At 35.6% G+C, this 17,033-nt stretch overlaps 1 protein-coding gene across 1 annotated transcript in view; it reads right to left on the reverse strand.

The window, feature by feature from the left end:
* The window catches only part of RPS6KA6 (ribosomal protein S6 kinase A6), a 39,235-nt gene that overhangs the window by 5,612 nt on the left and 16,590 nt on the right, over positions 1-17,033 (reverse strand). The window contains exons 6-21 of the mRNA XM_082061568.1: positions 16,591-16,670; positions 13,660-13,766; positions 13,345-13,382; positions 11,728-11,870; positions 10,894-10,964; positions 9,500-9,588; positions 9,358-9,422; positions 7,189-7,291; positions 5,779-5,903; positions 5,362-5,487; positions 4,721-4,810; positions 3,892-4,050; positions 3,290-3,451; positions 2,823-2,899; positions 1,662-1,779; positions 571-711 (exon numbers count right to left, since the gene is read on the reverse strand). Of these exons, the coding sequence (XP_081917694.1) occupies positions 571-711; positions 1,662-1,779; positions 2,823-2,899; positions 3,290-3,451; positions 3,892-4,050; positions 4,721-4,810; positions 5,362-5,487; positions 5,779-5,903; positions 7,189-7,291; positions 9,358-9,422; positions 9,500-9,588; positions 10,894-10,964; positions 11,728-11,870; positions 13,345-13,382; positions 13,660-13,766; positions 16,591-16,670 (1,694 nt within the window). The remainder of the gene's footprint in view (positions 1-570; positions 712-1,661; positions 1,780-2,822; positions 2,900-3,289; positions 3,452-3,891; positions 4,051-4,720; positions 4,811-5,361; positions 5,488-5,778; positions 5,904-7,188; positions 7,292-9,357; positions 9,423-9,499; positions 9,589-10,893; positions 10,965-11,727; positions 11,871-13,344; positions 13,383-13,659; positions 13,767-16,590; positions 16,671-17,033) is intronic.

A 17,033-nucleotide genomic window follows, 5' to 3' on the forward strand; every position in this document is an offset into this window, starting at 1 on the left:
CAAGCAACACTAGCATCAATTTACCAACTGTAGACGCTTACATGGATATTCAGGTCCTGACTTACAAACACAATGTAATTAAAGACCAGCTATCACAGGTCCTTGGTTTTGAATCCAACAAAACTAATGAAGTCAATTTAAAAGCTGTCTGCATACAGTAGAATGTTTTTGTAGGTCAGAATTACAGAACGAACATAAAATACTGGTAGAAAAACTGTAACGCAGCTTATTAATTTGTGTTAGGAAAGCATAATATGAGCCAGTCAGAAACAAATCCCAAAAGATTTCTTGAACCTGTGGAAGGCTTAGTCTCAGAAAACTGTCTTATCAGGTTGCTGTATGGCCAAAGCTACCTTAATCTTTGAAAACAAAACATCAAGAAAAATCTCTTCCTTTACACATAGGTTAAAAGAAAAAAAAAAAATAAGAGTTTACCAATAATTTGTCTGCTTACGTAACATCAATATGTATGTACGAGGGAAAACAAAAGAAAGCTACCTGTGACTCTAAAAAGTGACCTGATTCACTGCACATCCACCAGCTCAAGTAACAGTCTTCAGGTGGTTTTACCTTTACTAGATGTGGTGCATCTTGCCTGTTGAGTTGATAATGCGGCAGCTGGTCCCTGCAGGCTATCCACGAATGCTTCAACACTTGCTCTGCTGTGTACCGCTGATGGGGATCTACATGAAGCATATGTGATAACAAGTCCTAGATAAAAATGAAAAATACACATATGATTCAGTTAAAATAATCTTATGCAGACTTTGAAGCATTAATTATGGCAGCAAAGAGAAAAGGAGCCTATGCAGCCAGTAGGGATTAACACAATGCAAACACACATTAATCAGCAGATAAATTGGATCACTCTGTGCCTTGACACCACAGAAGTCTGAAAACAATGTGTTGCACTATTTAATCAGTTTAACAGAGCAAGCCTTTATTGTAAAGAAACTTACTGTTGCTTGTGTGTTTAATGTTTCAGTTTGTTTATTATTAATATAAGCTTTAAAAGACTAGAAATCCTATTAAAATTTAGCAGACTGATTTTATGGAAGGAAACTATCTGCAAACTTCTTTCCTCATTCATACTATACATTTGGGGTCTGCTGACTACATATCACAATTGAATTTGTATATAGTGATATCCTATCAAAGATTTCCCCTTCAAGGAACTACATAAAGAGCAAAGCCAAGAGAAATGGGCACTTGTTTTTGCCTGTGCAGAAGTATTAGCAATAAGCTACTAATTACAAAGTTGGTGAAAAGAAAAGCTGGGTGGGACAGGCACATAACAGAGACAGGAATAGCTTGAAATAAAACAAAATATGAATAAGCTGACAGAATGTTCCCTTTAAGAACAAAATGCTAAGCATTCTTAAATATACAGAAGTGAATGACTTGTGCTAAGACAGCATCAGCCAACAAGTATTCTGAATTATTCCTACTGAAATGAACAATTAGTGCAGTTCAGGAAAAGATGTAATATTAATGCCAAACTTTATGAAAGGTAACACTGGTGACTAAGATGCCTTTATTGCAATAAAGTTTACAGGTAATAATAACAAACCACCGTGTTAAAATGGTCTATTTTATGAAGTCCAGTAGATGTTCATTTGAATACTAGAAAAATAAAAGAGCAAAACAAAACACATTTACACCTTTGCTGCATCTGAAACAGTGTCCCAGTTGCCTCCACTCAAAGAGAATTTTCCGCTGCCTATCCGTACCAGGATCTCCTCTGGAGTATCGTTAGGACCATTGGCAAATGGAGTATAGCTGTCGGAAGGAAAAATAAAATGAAATGCCTCGTTATAGGTAAGAAGTTGCAAGATATTGGTAAAGTCTCATGAATCACTCTGATATCCCACTGCTGACAGAAACACACTATATGCTATTAAATACTTCTTAGCTTAGCATTTCATCTTCTAAACTATATTATTTTATTTTCCCCCATAACTGTGGTTAATCAAGTAGAATAAATGGGAAATGCAGACTAAAAAGATGTTAATATCTTAATAATGCATTCTAATCAGCGCAGACTTCCAAGTTAAAGAGAAGCGATTCATAAACACAAATTACACTGGATTACCAGAGTCTGTAAAATAATCCAAACCTGGAACCCAACAGAATGGCCCAATAAAGCTGGAGTAATATCATGTTTAGGGTATGTACATTCAATCAGAGAACGAGCACAATGTGCACACATCTATTATTTGGGGAAAAGCTACAAGAAAATTTTCATGATAGTTTTTTACTTAAGTGAGTTTGGGAGGCTTAAACCACAAGATCATTAGCTTTGGAGGCTCATAACCGTTTACAGGGTTCCCTGTAAACTGGGTTTACTTTCTACAAATCCTACTGCGAGAACTAGAAAGAAATAATATGGCAAATCTGAAAACTGATCTGAATCACTTAAACACACCTTTTAACAATGTCAAGAGTATTAGTATATCCTGGCATTTCCTAGGGAAAATAATCTGATATTTTTCTGTTAGAGCAGAATTCAGAAAATATTTTATCACTGAGCACTCTGTAGCGCTTAATGAAAGCGTAGAGGTTTAGGAAAGTTAAGAGGTTACAGGCCAGTGTGTTCTACAGCTCCCAGTCAAGCATTATAGACGAGAGAAGCCTTGAACCTACCTCTAAGCTAAGCCTAGTTTGGGTGAGCATTTACTTACAGCTTCCTGTTCCACTTCAGTATCTTTGTCATTCTGCATTCAAACCAATGAGGTAATATCTTACCTTTTTAAGGAAAGCACGGATTCATGCAGCATGCTGGAGTTTCAAGTAAACAAAAAAAGCTAAGAAATGTTTCTCACCCCGCCAGCATTGTGTAGAGAAGAACACCCAAGCTCCATATGTCACAGGCAGCATCATATCCCTGTCTCATGAGAACCTATGAAACAAAGAGTGCTAAAGACTTTTCATATATTAAAAAACCACCCCAAACCAATACCACTACACACAGCCTAAGGAAGGGTAAGTCAACCCCAGGACAATTTCAAAGGCTTGATTATTTATTTTTTAATATACAGGTTACAGTAACTATCCACGAGACTACTTGCTCCCAGAACATCTTTTCTCAACATTCTCAGGCTTACATCTTATTTTTTGAGGGTGGTTTCTGCTATTTTTAAAGCAGGTTTGTTATAAACAGATGCATCAGTGTTTAGAAAGTATCCATAATTATATTTAAGGAAAACTAGAAGAATTTTTTTAAGCACTGCTAAAAAGTATTGGACGCATCAAAAACAGTACAGAGGAAGCTCATGACAGTTTAAGATACCTCTGGTGCCACAAAGTTTGCAGTGTAGCACGGAGTTAGAAGAAGTCCATTTTCTCCTCGAAGTTGTTTTGCAAATCCAAAATCACAAATCCTGATAGAATCCGCATTATTTGAATCATCCGTATATAAAATATTACTAGGTTTAAGGTCTCGATGCACTACCTTTAAACAAAGAAATTTTAAAATCTATAATTTAGAAGTTGTGTGTACCTTTTTCTAGGTAATTTATGATTCATAACAAGTTTATTAAAATAGAGAATAATTTTTAACAGTTCTACATATTATATAAGTTTCAAATAACAAAAAATTCTAGTTCATGTAATAAAAACACCTACTGGCTCATAATGCAACTGGAACTGACATAACCACATGTCAACAAGCACAAGAACAAATATCTGCTGTTTCATAAACTGTAAAAGCACAGTTGAAAAGGTTTGCCAGAATAACAGGATGAGTTATTTACATTATTCACCTTTGTCATAAAACGCTCACAGATCATCTTCCCTTCTGCCACAAAAACAAGTCAACCAAAGCACGTAACAGGAGACATTTGTTATTTTTAAGAAGTGTGAATGAAGCTACGTCACAGAGGAATTACTCACTCCTTGGCAGTGCAGGTAGTCCACAGTCTTCGCTATTGTGTACAGCACAGCACTCGCCTCCCGCTCCGAGAAGAACTTCTGTCGGAGAATCCGATCGAGTAGTTCTCCTCCCTTCATCAGCTCCGTGACCAGGTATATGAATCTACCATCATCATACACCTGATGAGAAATTTAACAAGTGTATACAATGTAAATACACTCATATATATTAGCAAAATATCATCTATAATTATACATCCTGATATATGTAAAAATTACAGACTAAATTGTTCACATAGGAACATAAAGCACAAACAGCAGAGACTAAAAAAATGTAATTCTGCAACTCAAGACCTTTAAAGCATGAAGTATAAGAAAGCTTATGTGTCATTCTGTGAGATGCTGAGGTAACTGTCGGTTAATTTATGACTTGGCGTTTTCAGTCTAAGAACTTCTGTAGTAAGAAGAGAGTAGCACTACTGCTCCCTATCACTCTTCCCCTCCATGGGCAATTTTTAGCTGCTGACACTTTGCATATACAGGACAACACTAACTGCTTTTTCAGATTCAGATTACCAATACATTAGCTACTCATTTGAAATAAGAGGAATAGGACATTTCCAACCTTTACATCGTTTCTCACTTCAAGTTTACTAAACAGCATTTAAAAAAAAAAGTAATATCAGGGCAATGTCATATTTGGAAATACCACTTTACTATGTGTACTGCTCTCCCAAAAAATTTGCAAATGTAAAAGAAATTTAATAAAGCCCAATCAACCCCCCACACATCTACATCTATCTACTGACTACTGCGTAGTAAGAGGTAGCAGAGAAAAAGTAGTACATACATCCTTCAAAGTAATAATATTTGGATGTTGTCCATAACGCATGAGAATCTCAATTTCTTCTGAGGGATCTCTCTTACTTTTATCAATTATCTGCAAAAGATAGCAAGGAAAAACAACTTGGCTAAACAAAATCTATTTGATAAAGAAATTTTTTTTGTATTTATATTTTAACTTCAACAGAATAAAAAATGCTAGAGTTCATTACTACGTGAATTAATCATGATCAATTAATCTTCCACCTTCACCCCTTACTGTTTATTCATTTCTTTCTCTATTTTTGCAACCAGTTAAAACTGTATCATGAATGCAGTCTTTTCTGCTCCAATAGCCAAGGAAAGGCAATGGACTGTCTGAAGCATCGCTCCTTCCCTGCAGCCCAGCTCTGGCCTCACAGATCTTATTTTCTGTTGGGTGTGTTCCTCACACAATATTTCCAGGCCTCAAGATTGTAATTGCAAAGCCAGTTCTTCAAGGTCATAACTTTACCCACCAAAAAAAAAAAAAAAGAGCTAAAGAAGGCAATACTCAATTTAAAGAAGTGAAGAACACACTGTTTTTCATTACTAGAAAATTGATGCATTTAAATTTACAAACCTACTACACAATTTCCAAACTGCCACAGTAAAATTTATTCAAAGTACCTTTACAGCAAACTCCATATTTGTAGCTACGTGTATACACCGCTTGCAAACAGAGTAGGAACCAACACCAATATCTTCCTTCAGTTCGTAGACATCAGTAAACTGTGCGCTGCTTCCATGAAGTTGCTTTAAAAACAAACACATACAAGCTGTCATCTACAGTAACAAGATGCTCTTCACTATAACACTGTTTCCAACAGCAAAAGTTTCTTCTGCCTGCCCATACTGTCCCGTTTGAATTCTGCCTCCAGAAAAACAGCAACTCACCTTCTAAATTTCAAAAATATCCCATGCAAGGCATTTTAGTTATGCACATTTTATAATAGTCTCCCCAGCCAAAAAAGAACAGACCGTAAACTCTAAATGTTGGTCAACCTCTGACATGCCGAAAAAGTTTCCCCCAAAAGTAATCGTTACCTGTACTATAGGCAGTATGTTGGTGAGTGGTGATATTTTATTGTCTTCTACAGCAGTAGTTGCAACAAAACTAAATCCTTTGAAGAGCTGATGTGCGTTTGCACTAGGTGGGACCCCTGGAGAATCTGATGGCACAGACATTCAATTAGCGTGGTGAAATCCTAGCAAGGCTATTTCTTAGAATTCGGGAGAGATATGTTGGAAAAAATATTTTGAGGGAAGGGAAGCAAACACGGGCAACACTAGATATCAAATAAGACTTCTAATCGGTTATCTGCCTTATTTCAACAACACACACAAATATACTCCCGAGGTTTATCTAAAAGTGCAAAACATTGCAGAACTAATGTTTGCACACATTTTTAGGAAGAAGGTTATTGAAGCACAATGCTACTTATGAGAAAGAAATAAAGATCGTAGCCTCATGTTCAAAGACTGCATCACCAAGAAGAGTGCCCGCAGAGTTTGTGTTTCAGTGGTGTACGTGCTGCTGGCAAGGCAGAAGTGAGGCAACACAAAAATATTCAGTAACTAATACTACTGAATAATTAGAACCAATCTTTCCTCATATTATATCATGTGCACCTCTGAATTAGCTGTGTGAGATTTCCCAGTAAGCACAGCTTGATAATTCTGTGTAGAACCACAGACATTCTCCAAATAAACATGACAAGTGGCTTTAAAAATTGGATGCAGCAATAAAGAAAAAAATTCACAAAAGAAAACCTGAAGTGTAACTTGACGAATACTAAGCAATAAGTGTTTGCATAGGGCAATAATCTAAGGGATATTTTAAAGCCCAGTTTTCATAAGCTGCTTAAAACCTTTTGAGATGTCTTGGGAACAAACCCAGTACAGGCCCCAGCCCACTGCACATTTTCTCCACCCTCTTCTGCCATTGAAACACCATTTTCTCCAGAGTAAAGTCAAACCCAGCATGGATAAGTGAGGGGAACAGCTCAGTGAAAAAACAACTGTAATGCTACTTTTAAGATTTAATTTTAGTACTGATAGTAATGAACAGGTTCAAGGAGGTTACTTAAAGCATGTCATTGTCAGTAGAATACTGATCCTAAAAATAATCACTGCTGCAATCAAGTGTCGTTTACTTTTAGTATTAAATACTTCTTCCCCAAACACTGCATGTCTGACTATAAACCATGACTAAAAGCCATAATTCAGTTATTAATATTCTGGGGTGTTTTGTTCATGAATCAAAGTTTAGTAGAGTATTTCAAAGAATAGGAACCCACCCAGGGGAACATACTACTCTGAGGTACTGGAACCCTGTTGCATCCTTTCCTTTTAATTCTGTGACTGGCTTTTTCTCTTAGTAAGCTTGTTACTGTAACGTGAATTTGACCCCTCTTGTCCCACGAACCTTGCCCATTTATAACCATGCACAAGTACCTTTTGGTGTTTTTGCTGTGAATTCTGGATCAAAACAAAAGGTATCTTCTGGCTTTCCAGAAGCAGGTTTAAATGGGGGTTGAATTTCTCTTCTGAACAGTTTCTAAAGTAGAAGGATAAAGTCAGACAATTAAGAGTTAATTAAATTTGGGTGCTATAATTTTGCCAAGCTGAAGGGTAAGGAACTCAAGTGTTACTGTTGCATTAAAATAGTTTTCTGAAAGAATGAATAATGTACAGCAAGTAGAAAACCACAAATATATATGGAAAGATTGATTTACTTTCATCTACCTTTGACTTGAAATGTTACCAAAAGAGTTAAAACACACAGAGGTCTTTTTCCTTATTCTTCTGAATCTACCATATCAGTACTTTTAAAACTACAACAGCAGGCTGCTGTTATAATTATCACTAGTTCATCTTTGGCTTATTCAGAAGAACATAGAGCAGCCATAGTGCAATGTCACCTTCTATCATCAGACCTGGCTCACTGCTGTTCTGTCAGAATCCTGAAAAACCCACCCCAAAGAGAAGACATGGAATAAAGTCTTTACATTTCTAATCTGGGTCTCAGACAAGAGTGCTCTCAAGTGCCAGGCACATCCCTCTAGGCAAGGAACTGCCAATTCTCAAAGCTCTACTCCAGGTTTTTCCTAATCTACAGAACTAAGTTAGGGGCGGGAAGGGAAAGCAGAACGATGGTTCCTCCTTTTTTAATCCTTTCCGCAACATGCTTTAGAAAATTCATTGCCCAAGTGATCTCAAGTCAGCAACAAGTCCCTTTTACAGTTAAGAAAAGAAAAAGAAGATTTCATGTCAAATACTGTTGCAGCCCCATGTAAAGTTCAGCAAGTTCTGAGAACATTTTCTTGGCATTTCTCTCAGCCTTTCAGACTTCTTTTTGGTGGTTTGTTTCATTTAATCTTCCTGCACGCAATGTGTTTTAATTAAAAAACAAACAAACAAAACCCCCAAAAACCCAAAACCAAACCAAACCAAAACCAAGACCAACAACCAGGGAAGAGGGACCCGAATTATCCCAAAGAAATAATGAGATAAAATACACAAGTGGTCATCAATACCACCATAGTGAAATAACTACAAAGCACTGCCAAATATATGAATTTAAAAAAAAAAAAAAAAAAAGAAAAAAAAAAAGAAAAACTAAAGAGTTAGAACTGCAGATCTTTCAAAATTCCTTGCTGGTATTTATTTCAACATCAGTCCCTTACAAAAAATAAAAAGTAGATAATCAAGCAATAACAACACAGCCTTGTCTTATGAAGTGTACTCACATAAAAGAGTGAAGACCTGCTGTTACTGAAAACTCTACTTGCTAATCAGGACTCTGTGGCAGATGCTGCATGAACACAGCTAGAAAACCACCTTCTCAGCAGTAAATAAAGAGAAGGATCATGCCAAGAGGCTTTAAAGAAGCAGTTGAGCCCGGTCTTGGCTGGCATTGCAGGTAGTCCCATCAGCACAGCAACATCTTTTTTATTGTGTCTATCCCTTTGTAGGCATTATAGCAAAGAAGTGTTTTCAGAGTGGATTTATTCAATATAGAGCATCTCGGTTTTATGAATGTTACAGGGGAAAAAAGATCTCAAAAGCTTAGAGAACCGCAGAGGAAAAGTACCATGTTGCTTGTTAAAAATTGAAGCAAGCAATCATGAATTCATAGGGACTTCTGATCATCTTGGAGCACCAGAGTCAATACTTTGACTGTGAAGGGAATATGACTGATAAAATAGGAATGTGCCGTGGTTAACCAGAGAGAAATCAAAGAGAATTACAGCAAAAGCGAGTTGCTGCACCCTGCACGGACGCACCAGACGGGCACTGACTGAAGAGCAGGATTCTGGCACACAGGGAACACCAGCATCCTTCTCCCACTACAAAGGCTCTGACAGGCAATTTAAGTTTTAGAATGCTGCAACTCTTAATTATTTAAAAAGTAAATGCTCAATTTATAATTAATACTCTCTATACCATAAATACTACAGCTCTAGGTGCCAAGTAAGATTACAGTAGAAGGCAGAATGTAACAGTCTGTAACAGAATGTAACAGTACTGCAGCGTTTACTGTGTCCTATTCAGATGCAAATACTTATAATGCTACAACAAAAACTAAAAACAGCTTTATCATTCAGATAATTTGTTACTTACATTCCAGTCAACAGTAGAAAAAAAAGGATGTCTCTTGATTTCTTCAACTCCATCTGAACCAGCTCCTGAACAAAGAAAATACCATACTTAACATACTTTGGGGTAAAGTCTTTGAAGAAGATTGCAATAAAAATGAACCCACCTAATCTATTTGATGGGTTCCTTTTAAACAACATCCTCAAAAGACTTTGTGCTTCAGGGCTGAGGAACTGAGGCATTCCAAGTTTTGCTCTAAAGGAAAACAGAAAACAAGTAAAAGGAAGAAATGTATCTTTCTAAAAATTGTCTACATAGACTTCATCACACAACCTGAGGCATCAAGCATCTACTTCCAAGTCTTGTAGAGTGTGCACATTTAACTCATTAGCTTTCAAGTTTCACATTATGAGTGGTTAAAAGAAAAAACAAAACAAACAAAAACATAAAAAACCCAAACAAACAAAGCCACCCCCCCCAAAACATAAAAAACCACAACAAACAAACAAAAACCACAAAACGCCCACTAACTAGAACCACACCAGACCAAAACCCTCAAGCCCCCAAAACAAGCTTTATGCTAAAATAAAGTAAACCAATACTCTCAGGAATACATCTTTTCAGATATCTTCATGTCACCAGTAGGTTATCACCAAAATACCTCTACCAGAATCAACACCAGAAGAGACTCACCAAATCCCAAATTACTTGCCCCTGAAGTGATTGCTATTAAATAATAATATTTCTCTAGAAGCAAAAGCCTCAAACAGTAGAGCTCATTAAGCCATCATGTAAAAGCTTACTGACTTTCCTAAGCTGATTTTAGGAAAACAATTACACTTAGGCAAGAAATTCTTCTACAGAAGTGCAGCATCCCTAAGAGCTCCAGGTGAGGCCAGTGATCTAATCCTTTAACAGGTAATATCACTATAAGTTCAAACCATCATACATTGGTAAGAACAGAGTTTCTCTCTCACCCCCTTTCCCTGACCATCACCCCACAAAAGGCACAAGGCTCTTTCACATGGTCTAAAGGAAATTATTTGCTAGCTAAGCACAAAGAAAGATGAGAACATGTTTGCCCAACAACTTCACTTACTAATCACCAGTTTACCCAGTTTGTCTTGTTAGACAGCTTCTGTTGCAACTCAGGCAATTGAATATGGAAAATGCGAGCATGTAAGGGCACTCTCCACATATACGTACACAAATAACATCAGATTAACTATTGCTTACAAAATAAGCTGTGCTGGAACAGCAGCAAGAGAGTGTAATAACAACATGAGTGGTAAATCATGCTGGTCTAATTCACTGTACTGATTTTATCTTAATTACACATCTACAATAAATACACAATTTCATCCCTAAGACTTTCATTCCTGCAGACACTCAACAGCAGTTCCTTGTTCTGGGATCTGAACATTATTGGGATGATGGGACTCAGCTGTTTTGTTTCTCTTTGCTTAATGCTCTTCAAGTACAAGGAGTTATAACAAGTTGCTAAAACATCTTTAAAAAGTACATTTACTGACTTTCCAAAAAGTAAGAAGATATACTTACTTCAGTATCATATTCATAGTTTCATTTCGATCTTTACCTTGAAATGGTAGTGTACCAGTAAGCATTTCAAACTGAAAAGAACAAATGTTAATTTAAATCAACACTTCTTGCCACAATTGCTCAAATACAGTGTTAAGTGTTGTACTCTGCACTCGCACTACATTAGACATACTGGCTTGAGCTTGTATAAGTTATCAAAAAACTTCACAAATGTCAAATTTTGCTTTCATTGGCAGTTTACGTGATAACAACAGCAGCAAGTGCAATGTAACAATGATATAGGAATATTTTACATCCATAAGCTACTTCAATTAAACTAATAAAAATCCTCTCCATAACCTACTTTTAGATGTTGCTGTACTATGAAAATAGCAGTATCCCTAATACTCAAACAGTATTTTAATTTTAATGTCAATATGCAGCCTGATGCTCTGATACATCATGAAAAAGCCTAAGTGCTAGCGGTGAATGGCTTATTTCACTCATTAAGGGGCTTACTCTTACAAAAATGCAATTACTATTCCATCAAACGAAGTATTCAGTTTTAACTATAAAGTACCATGTGAAATCAATATACGAACTGACTGCAACTGTTCTAAACTACTAATGGACTACACGTATCATCTTTGTGGTTCCTGATGTGTAATACTTACAGTGCTAAGCAGGTGAAAAATAAAATTTAATCCCATTACTTGCTATTTCAGTAGCAATTCAGTTATTGATTTCTCTCTTACCCAACCATTCATATCTGGCCAAGCTTATTCTAAACACATTATTTGACAGTCCCATTAGGCAAACACAGTGTATTTGTGTTGTTAAGCGAGGTGACAGTACCATGAGAACCCCAAAGGACCACCAGTCCGCACTCTGGTTGTGCCCGCGCCTGTTTACCACTTCGGGTGCCATGTACTCTACAGTACCACAGAAAGAATACGCCTTCTTCTCTTGATCTACTGATTCTTTGCTGAGTCCAAAGTCTACAACAACAGCATTACAAGAATATAGCCAGTAAAGAACTTTAGGAATAACAAACAAACCACAACACACACACCAATATTGCATATGGTATTTAAAAAAATCAAAGCGTTGACAGCTTTTGTTTTCTTTCAGGAATACTGTGCTATCCTAGATCTTCATGAAATTAGAAGCTGGAGATATCTAGAGATACCTCAGATGTTTAGTTTACTATATATCACCAAAACCATTCTGTAAGTTGCATTAAATCAATGGTTAGGAATTAATAAGACTACTCAAAATAACAACAACTCAATATTTGAAATTTTACATATTTTACATATTTAGAGCCTTATGATAACCAAACGTTCTTGTTTTCTCTGTTTATTGCCTGCTTTATTCATGCAAAAAACTGGATACAAGTAAAAGTGAATTTCAAAGAGAACCCAGTCTGCATGGTCTAGCATTACTGCATGATGAATAAATAAAATCAGACTAAAAATAATGTTGTTATATAAGACAACATGGTTCTGCATCCTGACTCAAGTTCTATAGTTTGGCACATCTGCTCACTTTACTCCCAGAACACTTCTCGTTTGAACGATGCCACTGAAGACACAAACCCTTGATCTCAGCCCGACTCGCAAGAAAAGGCTCTCACAGTTTCCTTTTTTCAAAGGGGAAAGGATCGCTAATCAACACCACCATCAATTATGCTTCCCACTTCCAGAAGGAAGGGGAAATTTTAGGATTGACTTGGATTTTAATGTATCACGCAGAATTTTAAAAATGACATTTTATGAACATGTTTTCCGTTGCTATTATTCTATCAATTCTTTGAAATTTTTTTTTTAAAAAAACACCTTTTTCCCTTAGAATCTAGTAGCAATATTTATCGATTAAAATATATAATTAAATTTATATTCCAAAAGTATCACCTGAACTGTAATTAAAGCATTCAGAAATTCATCGTAATTTGTGTTCTGAATAGTCAGTCTTTCCTATATATCATTTCCTACAATATATGTATTTCAGTTGTTCCTCACAGAACATTTTTCTGCAATTTTACATGCATCTAAAAATGATAATCCAGAAATGCAAAAAAAAAAAAAAAAAAAGGCGATGTTTCATATGTCTTATTGTGCACTGAAATCTCTTTAAACCAAAAGCAATTCTGCTCCCTTTTAAAAGTCTCACAGTCAGCAGCTTCCAGCCTGGTCTATAAAATGTTGATCTTCAGCTGGTAAATGGCCAAAACCATCACATACAGTCTCTGACTACCTGAAATACTTCAACAAAAGTACTTAATGCTATATAAAGAATCATTATATAAGGAAGGGATACAGATTTATTATTAAAAGTCTGTCCAATAAAAAAATTCCTAAAGAGCTAACTACTGGCTCACACATATTCCAGCCATCACTACATATCTTAAGCTTATAACTCAAATCTTATACAGAAATTTGTTCAGAAAATACTGTAATAAGTGTTACCCACCTGTTAACTTTATATGTCCTGCTTCATCAAGCAAAATGCTGAAAATTAAAATTCACATTCACCAACACACATAAAAAGGAATGTTTACATATAACATTTAAAATATAATAGTTTGCAATTTTCATCTCAAGCTTGTTATTAATTTAACAAGCCAATATTATTTCAATTAATTTACAGGGTTTTTTTTTTTTTACATTTTATGTTTGTTTACATAGTCTCACAAAAGTATTTTTAATTTTTTACATCACTATAAGTAGAAAATGCAAAGCAACAAGCAAAATACACGTAATAGTGGTAAAATACATTTTACTTTACTTTTCTGGCTTCAGGTCCCTGTATACAATTCCCAAGCTGTGCAGGTGATCCAAAGCAAGGGCCAGTTCTGCGAGGTAGAATTTCACATCTTCCTCTGTAAACATAACCTAATAAGAACTGTATAGATTTACCTTCTGATCTTGTCTTCAGTTTTAAAACTGCAATCTAAACAAAACAGTCCTGTCTGCCTACATTTCACAATAAGTTTCAGAAGCACCTTATGAACTCCTAAGTCATGAATTCACCTAACAGAAATTAAATACTAATAAAGGCTAATCATCACATTTACAAAAGCACTACCTGCAATACTTAAAGAAAAACATCAGCAGTTACTGGAAAGCATTAGCTAACTTCTAAGGTAATAAATTTAATTGTTATATTTGGTGTTACTGACCCCAGCACTCCTTCTGCCACAATCCTATACAGACTGTTTTCCACTGCATTGTAAAATTTAGTATATGACTGCAGTATTGGGTGACTGTCTCTGTGAATTCACATTATTTAGAAGGAAAAAATAATAATAAAAGAAAATTTTGAAAAAAGCATGCAAAATAAAACACTTCGGTGAAAATAACAATAACGTGAAAATCTGCAGTGGAAGTTGAAGAACCTCCTCTGCTCTTCTTAGGAAAAGAAATTTGAAGAACCCAGATGAGATACTGAAAAACTGACCGATGTTGCATATGGAGCATTTGAGAGACGCATTTCTAACCTAAACGCTTAACAGATTGCGTCTCATTTTATGTATAAGAACCTGCTTTGGCTCTTGTCATGTTCAACAAATTACTGCAGCAGCTAATAATCTTTAAATTACTGGAACTGAATTTGCAGTTTAAGTGAACTATGCCTTTATTTGTTGAAAATACCAGGAACAAGGAGAACAGCCATCTCAACTGCAGATTACAGTCTCCTAACAAGACTTAAATTAAAGCAACGGAGCTTATTGCTTTAGTAGTACACTGATCTGTACTTCAAATTGCACAGATGTAATCTGTTCCACTGGCAACAGAAATATTCCTAATTTCCATAATGATGGGTATTAATGTTGTATGAACAATAACGCTGTTACACTACACAGTTTCACCTTGATTTTCCATAGATCAATGTTGATAGTGTTTTTCATCTATAACCAGAAGAGCAAGGGGAAACCTGTGATAGCATTTGGAGCTGCCAAAATGCACGTCTCAGAATGATGCTAAAATGGTAATCTACAACCTCCCCATAACAATTTCATTTAAAACTGCTTTCTGTGTCAAATTAAACATGATGCAAGTCAACTTCATTAAATGTTACCAATGAAAACTTCATTACACACTCATTTCACTACTACAGCTGAAACTCTCATACCTGCATCAGAAGTGTTTAAATAACCTCATACTAAACCCAATTAACGTAAAATAATCCTTGTGCGGAAAGTATGAAATGCTATGGGGAGTTTACCCTCATGTGGATTGTCTACTGCCCTTGTTTTACCAGGTACCTTTGCAAATACATTTTCTTCCTACCAGAAAATAAAAAAGTCTGTTTTGTTTTTTCTCCTCTATAGACAAAATAAGTGTTTAAAAGCCATCACAGAAGGAAAAAAAAAAAAACATGTAGAAACTTAACAGTGAGCAAACCTGACAATTATTACTTCTTCATTCACAAAGGAATTGTATTATAGTATTAGGAATTGCATTATAGTAGTATTATGGACAGGCTTGCATCCCTTATTTAAGAATGTTGGCCACTCGGTAATCCCAGCTGTGTCAGTGCAAAGAATCGTTCTTCCTGCTATACCAGAATTTCCTCTATAATTAGACATCCTATATCAAAGCAGAGATTGACCTCTTTCCTGCCTACTGCTCCAATAACCCTTTACAAGTCAGTTTGTTTAAGCTTTTAACCTCCATTCTAGCCTGAAGGTTAATTAATTTTGAGCTCAGTTCTTAAACATGATCGCTGTTTTACCAAGATCAGCTTTTTATAAAAAAGGGAAACAAAGATCCCTTTAAGTTCTTCCTTCTCTTTCGCCCATTCCTAAAGTAAAGCTTTATTTTTTACAAAAAGCATATGGGGAAAAAAACTAGCTCATGGCCTTACATACTGGGGATACAACAACGTCCTTCATGTCATGAAAAATCAAAACCAAAACCAAACCAGTCAGATATCCAGTTCTCTCGTTGCTTTTCCTATGCATTAGCAATATAAACGTATTTACACTGCTGAAAACACTGAAAAACTCTTACTGTGAAGCTGTTGAGAAATTGCCATTAAAAATTTACATCTTTTATAAAAGGTTTGCAGAATGAAAATCAAAGTCTTATAAGTGTGCTCATAATACTTAAGGTAACATATAATAAATATTTGATGACAAACGTTTTAAAAAAATAACTGGCTGAATCATATTCCCTCCTCTGAAGCTCTCTCTCCAGAAAACAAAAATAGAAATGAAAAATTAAAGTTCCAGTAGTATTCCAATGTTAGATGAAGGGAAGTGGTCTCAAAAATACTCAGTCTTCATACTTTGTGAGATTAAGCATTCGGATTTGTGGTTACAGCACCATCCAATTTTACAATGCAGCAGAAATCTTGTAGGGATGTGGGATTCTAGGAGCACCTAAACCGACTATGAGCATCAGAACTACCCATCCGCTTCCTTTATTGCTAAATCTTCATTTACTTCAATCAGGTTTCCAAGCAACAAAACATTTTTAGACAAAAGAGCTGTACTTTGCAGATACCAAATTAAAACTTAGGCTACTAAACAATACACACTTATGGTTCTTAACGTTGCAGAATATATTGCAGGATATGTAAAGGAAGTCCAGCTAAGTTAAAGACTTGACTATGACAAGGAATATGGGGAAAATAGCTACAGAAGACAATCCTATAGTGATAAAAAAACCCAACTGTCTAAAACTGAGTGAAAATAAAATGTTAAGTACTTACCTCTTTGGATAATCGCGTGAATACATCTCCTCCCCTGAGAAAATCCAATATTAAATATAGCTTCCCTTCAGTCTGAAAGGCTTTAAGAAGAAAATAAAAATTAAAATTAAAAAAAACCAAGAGTCGTATCACAAAGATGATCTACAAAACAGATCTGAATGCTTTTACAACCTGGAAATGTCAGTGAAAGGCAATACTTTTGTTATGGAACTGAGAAAATTCCAAAGCACATGAGGTAATTTATGGAATGATTACTTGCTTCTTCACAGAAGACAATCTTAGTCATAGGAGATCATTCAAATACTGTTCTTTTACTTCTCCTTTTGTCAGACAGCGAAACACCAAGTATGTGAATTACTGTCTTTGGGTTTTACTCAGTGAAAAGTAAAAAAATAAAAAAAAAATCCCTTCAGAACTTGCAAGAATTTTCCAAATCTTTTATT

The sequence above is a fragment of the Streptopelia decaocto genome (genome assembly GCF_964273445.1).
Source record: "Streptopelia decaocto genome assembly, chromosome: 10".
NCBI lineage: Eukaryota > Metazoa > Chordata > Aves > Columbiformes > Columbidae > Streptopelia > Streptopelia decaocto.